Source organism: Pongo pygmaeus, chromosome 2 (assembly GCF_028885625.2).
Source record: "Pongo pygmaeus isolate AG05252 chromosome 2, NHGRI_mPonPyg2-v2.0_pri, whole genome shotgun sequence".
In the NCBI taxonomy this organism is placed as follows: Eukaryota; Metazoa; Chordata; class Mammalia; order Primates; family Hominidae; genus Pongo; species Pongo pygmaeus.
Genome location: NC_085930.1, coordinates 102,682,849 through 102,699,968, shown reverse-complemented (window position 1 = coordinate 102,699,968; position 17,120 = coordinate 102,682,849). Strand labels below are relative to the sequence as shown.

The following is a 17,120-nucleotide window of genomic DNA, read 5'->3' as shown; positions in this document are numbered from 1 at the left end:
GGGTATCGAATAGTCTACTGAAGGTTATGTTTCCAGAAATGAAGCAGCCAGGGAAAGTAAGTCCAAATCTCATCCCCTTTGTCATGAATGGGGTCAAAAGTATGAACTTGCCTATAGGCAGTTGGCTAATCCACTTGGAGTATGTGTACCACATCCAAGTCTCAGGGTTGCCCACTGCTACCGGTCAGTTCTGATTCAGCAGTTGTGGTGTCAGATCAGCCTTGGTGAGGTAAAGTTCATGGAGTTGAGCTCCTCTATAGCTGCTATTTCTTTCACAGCATTCTTTTCAGGATGGCTGGGAAAGTAAACAGATTGAATTTACAGGACACTGGGGACAGTTATGCGGGTGGTGTATGGTCTAAGGAAAATGGGCTTCTCTTTGCAAGATAATTCATTCAGGTGATGTAATCTCACAGTATGTAAGCAAGGCAAGGATACCCTCATCAGCCCAGAAGGAGGGACTTTTTCTGATGCCAAAAGGAGGTTTACTAGGGGTGGAGCTCAGACTTTCCTAAGTTATCCCATGTCTTTCTTCTGTCTCCATTCTGATTCACAGGTTACTGTTATTTTTATGTCACTACCCTGCCTTTTATCTTAATTTTAATGAAAAGGCCGTGAATTCAACTGATCTTGTAATTCAGCAATCCTTAGGATCAAAACTTGAGTTTGATTTTTGGCTATATGAGTGATGAAGCTGAAAGAGAAAATGAACTCTTGCATGAGCATCAGAAAAGTGAGCATTAAGCTTTTTGCAGTCCTAGTTTCCTGATTAGATATTATTCTTCCAAGTAGTATTTTGTATATATCAAATGGTCTCATCCATCTGTCAAAGTCAAATAAAAATACAGAGACAAATCTCTAAACAAAGCATTTTATTTGGAAGGCCAGGCATATTGGCACATACCTGTAGTCTTGGCTCCTCGGGAGGCTGAGGCAGGAGGATTGCTTGAGCCCAGGAGTTCGAGGCCATAGTGCACTATGATCATGCCTGTGAATAGGCACTGCTCTCCAGCCTGGGAAACATAGCAAGACTCTGCCTCCTTAAAAAAAAAAGTTTTATTTAGGAAAGCACAACGGCCATTCAGGGCATACACACAGACAGAGTAGTCTTCTTTGTGTCCAAAGAAGAAACAGAAGGTTGGGGTTTTGTTAGAGAAATGTTACATATTGTTTTGAAAGAAAACTTACTAACACTAGTGAAGTTTTTGGGAGTTGGCAAGCTCTGATTGGTTGAGTGAGTGATGGCAGTAGGTAAAACTGTTCTTAAAGTCATGGCAGTTCATTTCAGCAGCTACTAGGTAAAACTAGTCTATTTTTTTTTTTTTTTGAGACAGAGTCTCACTCTGTCGCCCAGGCTGGAGTGCAAATGACACAATCTTGGCTTACTGCCACCTCTGCCTCCCGGGTTCAAGTGATTTTCCTGCCTCAGCCTCCTGAGTAGCTGGGATTACAAGGCACGCACCACCAAGCCTGGCTAACTTTTGTATTTTTAGTAGAGATGGGGTTTTACCATGTTGGCCAGGCTGGTCTCAAACTCCTGACCTCAGGTGCTCCACCCACCTTGGCCTCCCAAAGTTATAGCAGGCCATTTTGGCAGCTGGCGTGTGATATAACCCTTGGACAGGTGCTTTGTGCCCGAGTGCTTCTCTCCTCCCCTGATGCAGCCTCTTGACATTAATTTAGTTGGATATGCCAAGATAATTCCAATTCATGTAACCAATTTTTATATATCCATTCTACGTCTGCTAGATTTGTTAACTCTTAGTTAAAGGGAGAATCAGTAGATCAGCAGTACCTGGAAAATTTCTTGCTTTTGAGCACACAGGCCAAGGGTTTTTAAAAAAAGTTTGCCTATTAATTTGTTCATTTGTTTGTTCATGCATTTATTTAATTCATTCTATGACCTCATTCTTGGTCTACTTACCAAAGCTTTTCTCAAACTCAGTCTCATGCTTTTCTCTAGGATGGAGACAATATTAGACTGTGCTTCTAGTTATGCATATTTTATTTATAAGTGTTGTAGGAACCTTGACGTTATCATAACCAGAGAGGGTTAGAAATCTGGAGCTTCGGTTAGATGAAAGTGGGACTTGAAAGGGAATTAGCGTGGGTGCCCACTATAGCAAGATTGTGAGAGTTGTTGAGAGTCAGCTGCTAAGGAACAGTAGGAAAGGTGTGAGCACGTTATGGACTGTTGGGTGGAGTTGGTACAGAATTAGACAGCTGAGAAGAAGGAGAAACTCAGTGTCCTAAATTGTCACATTATGGCATGGAATGAAAAACAGGTACTTTCTGGGGTTATAGTTTCTTGCCTGTGTTGCAGCACCACCTTCTAACTGGTCTCCCTGTTTCTATCCATGTTCCCCTGCAGTTTATGGTGCAACGTAACTGCCAGAGTTGTTCTTTAAAAATATGTTAGATCATGTTACTCCTCTGCTTAAAACCTTCCAGTGACTCCCATCTCACACAGAGCAAACATTAAAGTTCTTACAAAGGTTTACAAGTTTTATGATGTGACTTCCTGTCACCCTGTAACCTTCAGTGACACTGGTTTTCTTACTTTTATTCAGTCATTTCAGGTATGCTCCTGCCTTGAGGCTTCTATTGTTTCTTATGCTTGGGATTAGCTTTGTCACTTCCTTCAGGCCTTTTCTGAAATCTTCTCAGTGAAGCATAGCTTGACTACAGTATTTACTTCTGCCTCCTTTCTTCCCCTCACCGACTTAAAACTGAATGCTCCCACAGGGCAGTGGGGAGTCGGGGATGAGGAGGGATTGGTTAGTGGGTACTGAAATACCGCTAGATAGAATAAGATCTAGTGGTTTGATAGCACAACAGGATGACTATAGCTAACAATAATTTATTGTATATTTCAAAATAGCTAGAAGAGAAGATTTAGAATGTTCTCAATACAAAGAAATCACAAATATTTGAGGTGATGGATATTCTGTTTACCAAGATTTTCTCATTACACATTGTGTGCTTATATCAGAATATTACATGTACCCCATAAATATGTATAACTATTATACATCCATAAAAAATCAAAATAAAAATAAGTACTACATGGGAAATTTAAAAACTACTGTCTCTGGAAATCGACTGTAGCTGCTACCAAGTTGTCATTTTTTCAGTCTTTGCTTCTTTAAGTCGTTGGTTTCCTTTTCTAAGTCTGGGTTGAAAGGAGCTTAGGTCATAGCCCTGTGTTCCCCAGATGCAGGAAGAGTGATAAATCAAGTATCCATCATTTTGCACTCACATAATGGAAGACAGTCTGTCTCTACATTCTGCCTAGGGGAAGGGGATTATGAGGCAGAACAGAGAAGGAAAAAAATAATCCCACAATTGTCTGTAACACTGCCATTTATTTCTTTTGGGATTCCTATTAGCAGTAGATGAGAGTTTTTCCAACTCTCTCCCATGTACTCTTAAGTACTCGTGGATATTTTGGGACTCTTTTTTTTCCCCTGACCTGCATTCTAGAGAGATTTCATCAGTACTGTCTTGCAACTGTTTTCTTTTGCATTCTTTCTTTTTTAAAAAAATTATTATTATTATACTTTAAGTTTTAGGGTACATGTGCACAATGTGCAGGTTAGTTACATAAGTATACATGTGCCATGCTGGTGTGCTGCACCCACTAACTCGTCATCTAGCATTAGGTATATCTCCCAATGCTATCCCTCCCCCCTCCCACCACCCCACAACAGTCCCCAGAGTGTGATGTTCCCCTTCCTGTGTCCATGTGTTCTCATTGTTCAAATCCCATCTATGAGTGAGAACATGCGGTGTTTGGTTTTTTGTCCTTGCGATAGTGTACTGAGAATGATGATTTCCAATTTCATCCATGTCCCTACAAAGGACATGAACTCATCATTTTTTATGGCTGCATACTATTCCATGGTGTATATGTGCCACATTTTCTTAATCCAGTCTATCATTGTTGGACATTTGGGTTAGTTCCAAGTCTTTGCTATTGTGAATAATGCCACAATAAACATACATGTGCATGTGTCTTTATAGCAGCATGATTTATAGTCCTTTGGGTATATACCCAGTAATGGGATGGCTGGGTCAAATGGTATTTCTAGTTCTAGATCCCTGAGGAATCGCCACACTGACTTCCACAATGGTTGAACTAGTTTACAGTCCCACCAACAGTGTAAAAGTGTTCCTATTTCTCCACATCCTCTCCAGCACCTGTTGTTTCCTGACTTTTTAATGATTGCCATTCTAACTGGTGTGAGATGGTATCTCATTGTGGTTTTGATTTGCATTTCTCTGATGGCCAGTGATGGTGAGCATTTTTTCATGTGTTTTTTGGCTGCATAAATGTCTTCTTTTGAGAAGTGTCTGTTCATATCCTTCGCCCACTTTTTGATGGGGTTGTTTGTTTTTTTCTTGTAAATTTGTTTGAGTTCATTGTAGATTCTGGATATTAGCCCTTTGTCAGATGAGCAGGTTGCAAAAATTTTCTCCCATTTTGTAGGTTGCCTGTTCACTCTGATGGTAGTTTCTTTTGCTATGCAGAAGCTCTTTAGTTTAATTAGATCCCGTTTGTCAATTTTGGCTTTTGTTGCCATTGCTTTTGGTGTTTTAGACATGAAGTCCTTGCCCATACCTATGTCCTGAATGGTAATGCCTAGGTTTTCTTCTAGGGTTTTTATGGTTTTAGGTCTAACATTTAAGTCTTTAATCCATCTTGAATTGATTTTTGTATAAGGTGTAAGGAAGGGATCCAGTTTCAGCTTTCTACATATGGCTAGCCAGTTTTCCCAGCACCATTTATTAAATAGGGAATCCTTTCCCCATTGCTTGTTTTTCACAGATTTGTCAAAGATCAGATAGTCGTAGATATGCGGCGTTATTTCTGAGGGCTCTATTCTGTTCCATTGATCTGTAGCTCTGTTTTGGTACCAGTACCATGCTGTTTTGGTTACTGTAGCCTTGTAGTATAGTTTGAAGTCAGGTAGTGTGATGCCTCCAGCTTTGTTCTTTTGGCTTAGGTTTGACTTGGTGATGCGGGCTCTTTTTTGGTTCCATATGAACTTTAAAGTAGTTTTTTCCAATTCTGTGAAGAAAGTCATTGGTAGCTTGATGGGGATGGCATTGAATCTGTAAATTACCTTGGGTAGTATGGCCATTTTCACGATATTGATTCTTCCTACCCATGAGCATGGAATGTTCTTCCATTTGTTTGTATCCTCTTTTATTTCCTTGAGCAGTGGTTTGTAGTTCTCCTTGAAGAGGTCCTTCACATCCCTTGTAAGTTGGATTGCTAAGTATTTTATTCTCTTTGAAGCAATTGTGAATGGGAGTTCACTCATGATTTGGCTCTCTGTTTGTCTGTTATTGGTGTATAAGAATGCTTGTGAATTTTGTACATTGATTTTGTATCCTGACACTTTGCTGAAGTTGCTTATCAGCTTAAGGAGATTTTGGGCTGAGACAATGGGGTTTTCTAGATATACAATCATGTCGTCTGCAAACAGGGACAATTTGACTTCCTCTTTTCCTAATTGAATACCCATTATTTCCTTCTCCTGCCTAATTGCCCTGGCCAGAACTTCCAACACTATGTTGAATAGGAGTGGTGAGAGAGGGCATCCCTGTCTTGTGCCAGTTTTCAAAGGGAATGCTTCCAGTTTTTGTCCATTCAGTATGATATTGGCTGTGGGTTTGTCATAGATAGCTCTTATTATTTTGAGATACATCCCATCAATACCTAATTTATTGAGAGTTTTTAGAATGAAGGGTTGTTGAATTTTGTCAAAGGCCTTTTCTGCATCTGTTGAGATAATCATCTGGTTTTTGTCTTTGTTTCTGTTTATATGCTGGATTACATTTATTGATTTGCATATATTGAACCAGCCTTGCATCCCAGAGATGAAGCCCACTTGATCATGGTAGATAAGCTTTTTGATGTGCTGCTGGATTCGGTTTGCCAGTATTTTATCGAGGATTTTTGCATCAGTGTTCATCAACGATATTGGTCTAAAATTCTCTTTTTTGGCTGTGTCTCTGCCCGGCTTTGATATCAGGATGATGCTGGCCTCATAAAATGAGTTAGGGAGGATTCCCTCTTTTTCTATTGATTGGAATGGTTTCAGAAGGAATGGTACCAGTTCCTCCTTGTACCTCTGGTAGAATTCAGCTGTGAATCCATCTGGTCCTGGACTCTTTTTGGTTGGTAAGCTATTGATTATTGCCACAATTTCAGCTCCTGTTATTGGTCTATTCAGAGATTCAACTTCTTCCTGGTTTAGTTTTGGGAGAGTGTATATGTCGAGGAATTTATCCATTTCTTCTAGATTTTCTAGTTTATTTGTGTAGAGGTGTTTGTAGTATTCTCTGATGGTAGTTTGTATTTCTGTGGGATCGGTGATGATATCCCCTTTATCATTTTTTATTGCATCTATTTGATTCTTCTCTCTTTTCTTCTTTATTAGTCTTGCTAGCGATCTATCAATTTTGTTGATTCTTTCAAAAAACCAGCTCCTGGATTCATTAATTTTTTGAAGGGTTTTTTGTGTCTCTATTTCCTTCAGTTCTGCTCTGATTTTAGTTATTTGTTGCCTTCTGCTAGCTTTTGAATGTGTTTGCTCTTGCTTTTCTAGTTCTTTTAAGTGTGATGTTAGGGTGTCAACTTTGGATCTTTCCTGCTTTCTCATGTGGGCATTTAGTGCTATAAATTTCCCTCTACACACTGCTTTGAATGCATCCCAGAGATTCTGGTACGTTGTGTCTTTGTTCTCTTTGGTTTCAAAGAACATCTTTATTTCTGCCTTCATTTCGTTATGTACCCAGTAGTCATTCAGGAGCGGGTTGTTCAGTTTCCACGTAGTTGAGCGGTTTTGAGTGAGATTCTTAATCCTGAGTTCTAGTTTGATTGCACTGTGATCTGAGAGATAGTTTGTTATAATTTCTGTTCTTTTACATTTGCTGAGGAGAGATTTACTTCCAAGTATGTGGTCAATTTTGGAATAGGTGTGGTGTGGTGCTGAAAAAAATGTATATTCTGTTGATTTGGGGTGGAGAGTTCTGTAGATGTCTATTAGGTCCGCTTGTTGCAGAGCTGAGTTCAATTCCTGGGTATCCTTGTTGACTTTCTGTCTCGTTGATCTGTCTAATGTTGACAGTGAGGTGTTAAAGTCTCCCACTGTTAATGGGTGGGTGTCTAAGTCTCTTTGTAGGTCACTCAGGACTTGCTTTATTAATCTGGGTGCTCCTGTATTGGGTGCATATATATTTAGGATAGTTAACTCTTCTTTTTGAATTGATCCCTTTACCATTATTTAATGGCCTTCTTTGTCTCTTTTGGTCTTTGTTGATTTAAAGTCTGTTTTATCAGAGACTAGGATTGCAACCCCTGTCTTTTTTTGTTTTCCATTTGCTTGGTAGATCTTCCTCCATCCTTTTATTTTGAGCCTATGTGTGTCTCTGCATGTGAGATGGGTTTCCTGAATACAGCACACTGATGGGTCTTGACTCTTTATCCAATTTGCCAGTCTGTGTCTTTTAATTGGAGCATTTAGTCCATTTACATTTAAAGTGTATATTGTTATGTGTGAATTTGATCCTGTCATTATGATGTTAGCTGGTTATTTTGCTTGTTAGTTCATGCAGTTTCTTCCTAGTCTCGATGGTCTTTACATTTTGGAATGATTTTGCAGCGGCTGGTACCAGTTGTTCCTTTCCATGTTTAGCGCTTCCTTCAGGAGCTCTTTTAGGGCCGGCCTGGTGGTGACAAAATCTCTCAGCATTTGTCTGTAAAGTATTTTATTTCTCCTTCACTTATGAAGCTTACTTTGGCTGGATATGAAATTCTGGGTTGAAAATTCTTTTCTTTAAGAATGTTGAATATTGGCCCCCACTCTCTTCTGGCTTGTAGAGTTTCTGCTGAGAGATCCGCTGTTAGTCTGATGGGCTTCCCTTTGTGGGTAACCCGACCTTTCTCTCTGGCTGCCCTTCACGTTTTTTCCTTCATTTCAGCTTTGGTGAATCTGACAATTATGTGTCTTGGAGTTGCTCTTCTCGAGGAGTATCTTTGTGGCGTTTTCTGTATTTCCTGAATCTGAATGTTGGCCTGCCTTGCTAGATTAGGGAAGTTCTCCTGGATACTATCCTGCAGAGTGTTTTCCAACTTGCTTCCATTCTCTCTGTCACTTTCAGGTACACCAATCAGACGCAGATTTGGTCTTTTCACATAGTCCCATATTTCTTGGAGGCTTTGCTCGTTTCTTTCTATTCTTTTTTCTCTAAACTTCCCTTCTCGCTTCATTTCATTCATTTCATCTTCCATCGCTGATACCCTTTCTTCCAGTTGATCGCATCGGCTCGTGAGGCTTCTGCATTCTTCACATAGTTCTCGAGCCTTGGCTTTCAGCTCCATCAGCTCCTTTAAGCACTTCTCTGTATTGGTTATTCTAGTTATACATTCTTCTAAATTTTTTTCAAAGTTTTCAACAACTTTGCCTTTGGTTTGAATATCCTCCCATAGCTCGGAGTAATTTGATCGTCTGAAGCCTTCTTCTCTCAGCTCGTCGAAGTCATTCTCCTTCCAGCTTTGTTCCGTTGCTGGCGAGGAGCTGCGTTCCTTTGGAGGAGGAGAGGCACTCTGCTTTTTAAAGTTTCCAGTTTTTCTGCTCTGTTTTTTGCCCATCTTTGTGGTTTTATCTACTTTTGGTCTTTGATGATGGTGATGTACAGATGGGTTTTTGGTGTGGATGTCCTTTCTGTTAGTTTTCCTTCTGACAGACAGGACCCTCAGCTGCAGGTCTGTTGGAGTACCTGGCCGTGTGAGGTGTCAGTCTGCCGCTGCTGGGGGGTGCCTCCCAGTTAGCCTGCTCGGGGGTCAGGGGTCCGGGACCCACTTGAGGAGGCAGTCTGCCCGTTCTCAGATCTCCAGCTGGGTGCTGGGAGAACCGCTGCTCTCTTCAAAGCTGTCAGACAGGGACATTTAAGTCTGCAGAGGTTACTGCTGTCTTTTTGTTTGTCTGTGCCCTGCTCCCAGAGGTGGAGCCTACAGAGGCAGGCAGGCCTCCTTGAGCTGTGGTGGGCTCCACCCAGTTTGAGCTTCCAGGCTGCTTTGTTTACCTAAGCAAGCTTGGGCAATGGCGGGCGCCCTTCCCCCAGCCTCGCTGCCGCCTTGCAGTTTGATCTCAGACTGCTGTGCTGGCAGTCAGCGAGACTCCGTGGGCATAAGACCCTCTGAGCCAGGTGCGGGATATAATCTCCTGGTGCGCCGTTTTTTTAAGCCCGTCGGAAAAGCGCAGTATTGGGGTGGGAGTGACCCGATTTTCCAGGTGCCGTCTGTCACCCCTTTCTTTGACTAGTAAAGGGAACTCCCTGACCCCTTGAGCTTCCCGAGGGAGGCAATGCCTCGCCCTTCTTCTGCTCGCGCACGGTGCGCGCACCCACTGACCTGTGCCCACTGTCTGGCACTCCCTAGTGAGATGAACCTGGTACCTCAGATGGAAATGCAGAAATCACCCGTCTTCTGCGTTGCTCACGCTGGGAACTGTAGACCGGAGCTGTTCCTATTCGGCCATCTTGGCTCCCGACCTTCTTTTGAATTCTTTCTAACATGTATCCTCTGTATTGAGGTTTCCTTTTTTCACTGGCAATATTTTTGTGTGATTTTATTGTGATTATATATATATATATGTAATATAAAGTTTACCATTTCACCTCTTTAAGTGTACAGTCCAGTGGCATCAAATACATTCACAATGTTGTGCAGCCGTCATCACAATTCATCTCCAGAACTTTTTCATTATCGCCAAAAGAATCTTTGTCCCTGTTAAACAGTTACTCCCCATTCTCCCTCTACCCAGCCCCTGGTAATCTCTATTCTACTTTCTGTCTCTATGAATTTTCATATTCTAGGTACCTAATATAAATGGAATAATGATATTAGTCTTTTTGTATCTGGCATATTTCACTAGCATAGTGCTTTCATGATTCATCTATGTGGTAGAATGTATTAGAATTTCATTCCTTTTTAAGGTTGAATAATATTCCGTTGCACTTATATATACCACATTTAATTTTTCCATTCATCTATTGATGGACATTGGGTGTTAATAGTTTTCGTTTGCAAGTTTCCTAGTTGATTCTATTGCATATCATTGGTTCTTGTTTTATTTGTGCTTGGTTTTGTTTCATACTTTTTCCTTTCTGAAATGGAAGTGATTCTTTTCATTCCTCCAAGCATCCTAAACATTTAAAAATGTGTATCAGGCCATTTCATAAAGTTAATTTTATCTGAAAAGGATTTACAGATGGTCCCCAGCGTATGATGGTTTGCCTTAAGATTTTTCTACTTTACAGTGATGCGAAAGTCATATGCATTCAATAGAAACCATACTTTGGGTACCTGTACAACCATTGTGTTTTTTACTGTCAGTACAGTGTTCAACAAGTTATATGAAATATTTAGCACTTTACTATAAAACACACTTTTTGTTAGATGCTTTTGCCAAACAGTAGAGTAATATAAGTGTTCTGAGCACTTTTAAGGGAGGATAGGCTAAGCTATGGATGTTTGGCAGGTTAAATGCATCTTTGACTTCATGATATTTTCAGCTTACAGTGTGTTTATGAGGATGTAACTCCATTGTAAGTCGAACAGCATTGTGTTATTTTTAAGCCTTTGAACATTATAGAGTCTTCATGTGTTGTAGAATTTGGTTTTCAGAAGTGGATGATTTTGTTTCCCCTCTCTGTTTCTCCCTCTGAGCATATCTGTCTGTCTAGTGCTTGAGCAGTTACTGCCATCTGTCCCCTAACCTCCAGTGTGGAACCAGGTCCTTCAATAGCATTTTAGAGCTTCTTCCCCACAGTGACACTGGGGCTGTGGTAGATTCTGACTCTTGGCTGAAGTGGGGAGGGGGCTGCTTAAGGTCCGGTCTCCTTAGTCCTGCAGCTTGCTAAAAACCATAGTCCCAAATGAGGTTTAATAGCAATTGGTGTTGTGCCTCATGTTGGCCTTCTTTTCCGAGACTTCAACCAGTGAATCTGGCCTTGGTTCTCATGTCATTTTGAGCACTTTTTTGTCCTTGTCATCCCTCTAAGTTCCTAGTCACCAGTGCTGGCTTTTGACTTCAGAGTCTAGAAGACCTGTGATTTCACACTGGTTCACTGCTGTGTTTTTGTTGTTGTCGTTGTTGTTCTGTTGCTGCTATGCTGAGATATTTATTTTATTTTGGAGCTCAAAAATATTTATATTTTACCTATAATTGCTGTGTCTTTGGAGCTGAGGAAATATGTCAAAATAAGAACTTACTGAGCTATTTTGATAAGACATCTGTAAAAAATATAAAGTACAATATAAAATCTAGCTGATTTTGACATTTTATTCTAGAAACTCTTTGCTTAATTCTAAGCAATGAAAATTAAAGATTAAGAGTCAACAATAGCTACCATTTATTACATATCCTATATACTAATCATTTTATTTGACACTTCACACTTACCACGTCACACTTTGGTATCCCAGATTCATAGTGGAATTATCCACTTATTTCCAATGAGGAAGGCAAGGCTTTGAGAGTTCAAATACCTTTACCAAAGTAGCTTAGCTAGGAAGTGAGGAAACTAGCAGTTGAGGCCAAATTATCATAAGTCCTACGTCTTAGAACTTTAAAATAGGAACAATCTAAGTTTTTTATAGATCTTAATGATTAAAGTAGCTAAATACCTAATAGATTAAACTCCAAGGAAATTATATTTTACTTTGTCTTGCATATGATTTCTGCATTAATCTTACTAAAACACAACACTCCTTTAACATCACTCATGTTTCCCTATTTCCATAGTGTCAAATTTAAAATCTCACAGCCTTGTAGTGAGTGCAGAGGTCCAGATCCACAGCCCCCGACTTGGGCGGCTGCAGCCTCACTGGTGCAAGTCTTCTGCCTGCTCCCTGCCCCCAAGAGCCCAGGGAGACCCAGAGCCACAACCCTAACTTGGGCGGCTGCAGCTGTGCCCAAAACGGTGGGGCTGCTACCTGCTCCTGGCCCCGTGGAGCATGCAGCCCAGCTGTACTCCCTCACGGCCTGGGACCCAGCCCAGGTCCTTGCTGGGCCCAGGCCAGTGTCCAGGGCAGAGGCAACGTCTCCCCAGGCTCCCTTGGTGGCTCCAGTGCTCAGGGGCAGCCCAGAGCTCCGCCTCACCTGGCTTGGGGCCCTGCCCAGGGTGGGCACCTCTGGGAGTGGATCACAGGCCTCGGGCTGGCAATTGGGAGTGATACCGTGCAGACCCATATGGGGCAGACCCTGGGGGTGCGACCCTGGGCGGGCCTGTGCAGACAGCCTCTTCCAGAGGCCCAGGAACTCAGTGCTCTCTGTGGGGTGCGCATGGCAACCGTACCGCGGGCTGATCCCCGAAGTGGGCACCACTCTCACTTCCCCCGAAGCGTGGCCCCAAGCACTGCCTCCTCCCTTCGCCCTCCCTGCAGCAGTGGCAGGAGAGGGCAGTGACTTGGGGACAGGGTCTGGAGCCACAGAGGCTCCGGGCATGGGGGTGGGTCCTGCCCGGCTGTGTGAGGGGGAGGGGTGCAGTCGGCTGCCTCCTGGAGGTAGGGAACGGGAGACTCACCACTGCTCCTGCAGCCACTCCTGCTGCCACCGCCCATGCCTCCCCACTACAGATGGCCTGCTGCTGCCATCAGTAGCATGAATTATCTTTAATATGCCTTGCTCATTATTTTCTCTATACCACTTTTTATAGCATAGCACAGTGTTTAGGGCTCTCTCCACCTGCTTGCCTTTCAGACCCAAGCCTCTTCTAGGAACTTCACTTTCTTCACGAATCTTTATCTGACTGCAGCAGTTTACAGTGAACCTCCTTTTTTAGAACATTAGATGTTTTAGTTGATGTCACACATTTAGCACCTATTTGTGCTTTATGTTTAAGTTTTGTTACTAAGATTGTGATTTCCCCGATTGTTTCTATACATCTCCTAATTATCTCTGCAGCATTCTTAAGATGTGGTATATGGAAATAACTTCAGAAATTTCAACTTATAACCAGTAGCTTGAAGAAATAAAGGATGTCTTCTCATTCAATTTGAATTTGTGTAGCAAGTCATTATGACTTTCTTCTCAGATATGACATTTATCATTAGCTTACTCCTTTTCATCTGAGAAGATCAATATGACCTATTTCAAAAAATTGAAGTAAATTAAACCATAGTTATTTTCCTGCTCCCATCTTCCCCCAATACTCAGCCATGTTGATCACCACAATATTTGGGGTGGGGTGAGAAAAGAGTCTCTTGGGCAGTGTCTTACATGGCTGGTGGAGCTGGGTGCCTAATCATTGTGCTTTCCGCTGTGAGAGAATTGCAGGGTTATGGAGTTTCTCTTGTTGAGCTGTACTGCTTTGTGGGAGGGGTGATGCAGGTAAAATGAAACTTTCTTCCTACCCTCTTCACTGCATCTATTCTGGATTTTTTGCCTCAGTGGTGTACTGAAACTTTTCTGCCGGATTCCTAGACTCCCACAAAGGTACTCTTGTCCATAAGTTGTCAAAATTGATGCTTCTTGGGGGCATATGACGGTAGAAAGCACCTCTTCTGCCATCTTGCTGATATTACCTTTGTCACATTTTACTCTTAACAAGCCCTTGATGAAAGCTTTTATATTAATGAGCTTGTAAATTTTTTGGATATAGTTAATGCCATTGTATTATTTCAAGGTGACTTTTTGTAATCTGCTGTGGTAAGTCACACAAAATAAGAACACAGTAAAACTGTAAGACATAATCAGATAACTTATATATTCATTGATGCTCAATATTAATGCACTGAGTCATCTTTGAACACAGTGGTGCTTTGTCAGCTGTCTTCTTGTGGAAACAAATAATACTTGATGCTAATTTTGTGGAATACATTTTCCTGTATTTTTTTTTTCAGATGGATGATATTCCCCTTGGCTAATAAATGGGTATAAGTTACCTCAATATATCAGTATATTAAATCTTTGGTCATAGAAAGTTTTTATTAACCCTCAACATTGGTGTGGACATTATAGAAATATTATCAAGTTAGTCCCCCTGCTTTCAGTAACTTTTCATTCAGGTTACTTGTGTTAAGATCTGGAATTTTTACTGTCTTTTGAAAAGGTCCTATGAGAGCTGGTCCCAGTCATACCAGGTTTTTTTCATCTTGGATGTGTGAAATTATTTTCCAACTCAGTGACATCTTGCATACCTTTCTCGTTTGCAGGTGGCACCATAACTGGTTTTCTCCCTCCCCACACGCTTTTCATGTCATGATTTTTTTGCATGTATTGGGCCTTGACACTTCTTCAGAGAAGAGTTCATTGATCTGCTCATTGTAAATTGTATAACACAGCTAAAATCTTTCATTGTACTTGTATTAGTCTGTTCTCATGCTGCTAATAAAGACATATCTGAGACTGGGTAGTTTATAAAGAAGAGATTTAATGGGCTCACAGTTCTACGTGGCTAGGGAGAACCTCACAATCATGGCAGAAGGCAAAGGAGGAGCAAAGTCACATCTTACATGGCAGCAGACAAGAGAGCATGTGTTGGGGAACTCCTCTTTAAAAAAACCATCAGATCTTGTGAGACTTATTCACTATTATGAGAACAGCCTGGGAAAGACCCACCCCGATGATTCAATTACCTCTCACTGGGTCTCTGCCGCAACACATGGGAATTATGAGAGCTACAAATCAAGATGAGATTTGAGTGGGGACACAGCCAAACCATATCAGTACCTTTTAATTTTCATTTTAGATTTATTACTGTCCATGTCTGTCTGATTCCCTATCCAGACCAAGAGCTCTCTGAAGATAGAAATCGTGTTCATTTTTGTTCACTGATAAATTTTTGACAGCACAGGGACTGGCATTATAGTGGATGCTGCTTATGAAGTAGTCAGAGAGAATCCAAGCACCTTTCTGTTACCAGCTTCAGAATTCCTCTACCAGACTTAGAATTCCTCTTCTGACATTATGTTGCAGGAAAATACAATACCAATATAAGGGAGTGTGCATTAAATTTTTCAAAGTTTAAGTGTGTGGGTTCCTCCCTGCCACAGCCCCCCACATTTTTCCAGATCTTTTTCTTTTAACCAAGGGTATGAGCAAACTTTCAAACAGAAAAATGTTAAAGGTCATAAATAATTTTAAAAAATTAATCTGAGCAAGACTTGGGTAGTATCATGGTTTTTCATTGAAGGAAAAAAGCTTAGAGACTGTTCTTAAAAAAGTGTGTTTTAAGGATACTATTTATAAAAGTAAAATTGAGGACTTATACAGTAAAACCCAAATCTCTTTACTTTAATTCAGTTTACTTTCACTGTTGCAGTATATCATTATAAAAAGGTCTTTGATCAATTAGATATACTTCTTTTTTATTTGCATAAATTTAAAATTTGAGTTAAACAAGTAGAAAAAGACAGGAGACAGTTTGCCGAGATTTTTTTCAGAGATAATGTGGCTGTCTTTTGTGGCTCTGGTTCTAGGCAGTATGAAACTGTGGTTCCACTTGAAGATTCTATTGTGACTGAAGTGACAGCAACTCTACAAGAATGGGCAAGTTTGTGGAAACAGTTGTATGTGGTAAGTAGTTGATTACTGGTTTATTGGATCATTAAAGTTTAGTGTACCAAGTAAAAATATTAAACTATGCTAAGTATGCAGTTTTAGATTTCTGAATATTTGCAGTTTATCAAACATATGTTCTTAATATTTACTGAAACATAGCAGACTGAGTTTTTTCAGCCTGAGGAGAACACATTATTATTCATATGCCTGTAGTTTCTCTCCTCTAGTCACTGGAATATGTTACATAACACCAGGGATCTTAGCTGTCTTACTCATTGTTGTGTCCCCAGGTGCTTTCATAAAACAGATATTTACAGAACAAATGAACCAACTTGAGACTTACTTATTTTTATCTTTTGTGAACCCAGTGGTGGGTATAAAGGCTGATAAATTGTGTTAACAGTTTTTAACAGCTACTAAGCTTCAAGGATATGTCATATCTGACACTTTGCTGGCTCAACAAATTAATAGAAAATCTAATAAAAGCCAGGTATGATGGCTCACACCTGTAATCCTAGTGCTTTGGGAAGCTGAGGCAGGAGGACTGCTTAAGGCCAGGAGTTTGAAACCACCTTGGGGGCCACCATCTCTGCACAAAATAAAAAATTTAGTTGGGTGTGGTGGTGTGTGCCTGTAGTCCTAGCTACTTGGGAGGCTAAAGAGTGAGACCTTGTCTCTTAAAAAAAAGTAATAGAAACCTAATAAAAAAAGTAATAAACTTTTCAGGAAACTTAGAAAGTAGAGAGTGATAAGATGTAGAAATAATCATAATATCTACACTAAAAGCAAGTGACAGGGTTTGGGCTCTGGACAATGTGGAGTAAACACATTTTATTTTACTTCTACTAATCACAACAAAAAGTCCTGGATAAAACACATAATTCACCTACTGGAAAACTCTGAAAGTTAGAAAAAAGAGAATGAAATGCCAAGGGATTTGGGGGCTCAAGGATCAAATGAATTCTCTCTCTCTCTCTCTTTTTTTCTCCTTTCTGTAACTTCATATATCCTGACCTGGTCTCTAGAGAGACACACAACTTGGAAATGCCAGTGGGTAGAAACCAACAAACAAAAGAAAATTAGTGCCAAGGAAAGCCTGTTCTCTCTAGCCAAAGGATAGCCCCAAAAGACAGAAACTTTTTTAGTAATACTTTACTGTTCTCTAAGAGAACAGCACAATAAAAGCTGTATTTCTCTCCTACCCTAACAGGCATTTCAGCAGTGGAATCCATAACCAGTACTGTTTTATACATACATCCTTCCCCTCCTACAGTAATAAGGGGATGCCCCTCTCCAGTGGAGTCTGTAGAATGAACTGGAAAAATCTGGAAAAATGTAGGGGCGGGTGGTGGGGAGGAACCCAGAAAATTAAACTTTCACCCCCTACCCTATAATAATGAAGTGGTGCCCCACCTCAGTGGAATATGAAGTAAGGAGGAGGTAACTTTCCATGGAGAAACCTGTGGTTGGAACTCTTGATTTCTACTTTCCTTGTTGGGCTCTCCCCAGCGAAGCCTGTGGGCAAGACTCTGACTTCCACCC

The 17,120-nt window shown here is 40.8% G+C and overlaps 1 protein-coding gene across 10 annotated transcripts in view; it reads left to right on the top strand.

Moving 5' to 3' along the window:
- DOCK3 (dedicator of cytokinesis 3) overlaps nucleotides 1-17,120 on the top strand; it is a 739,703-nt gene that overhangs the window by 245,296 nt on the left and 477,287 nt on the right. For all 10 annotated transcript variants that reach the window (XM_054483639.1, XM_054483636.2, XM_054483638.2 and 7 more), the window contains exon 5: nucleotides 15,497-15,593. In XM_054483639.1, the coding sequence (XP_054339614.1) occupies nucleotides 15,497-15,593 (97 nt within the window). The remainder of the gene's footprint in view (nucleotides 1-15,496; nucleotides 15,594-17,120) is intronic.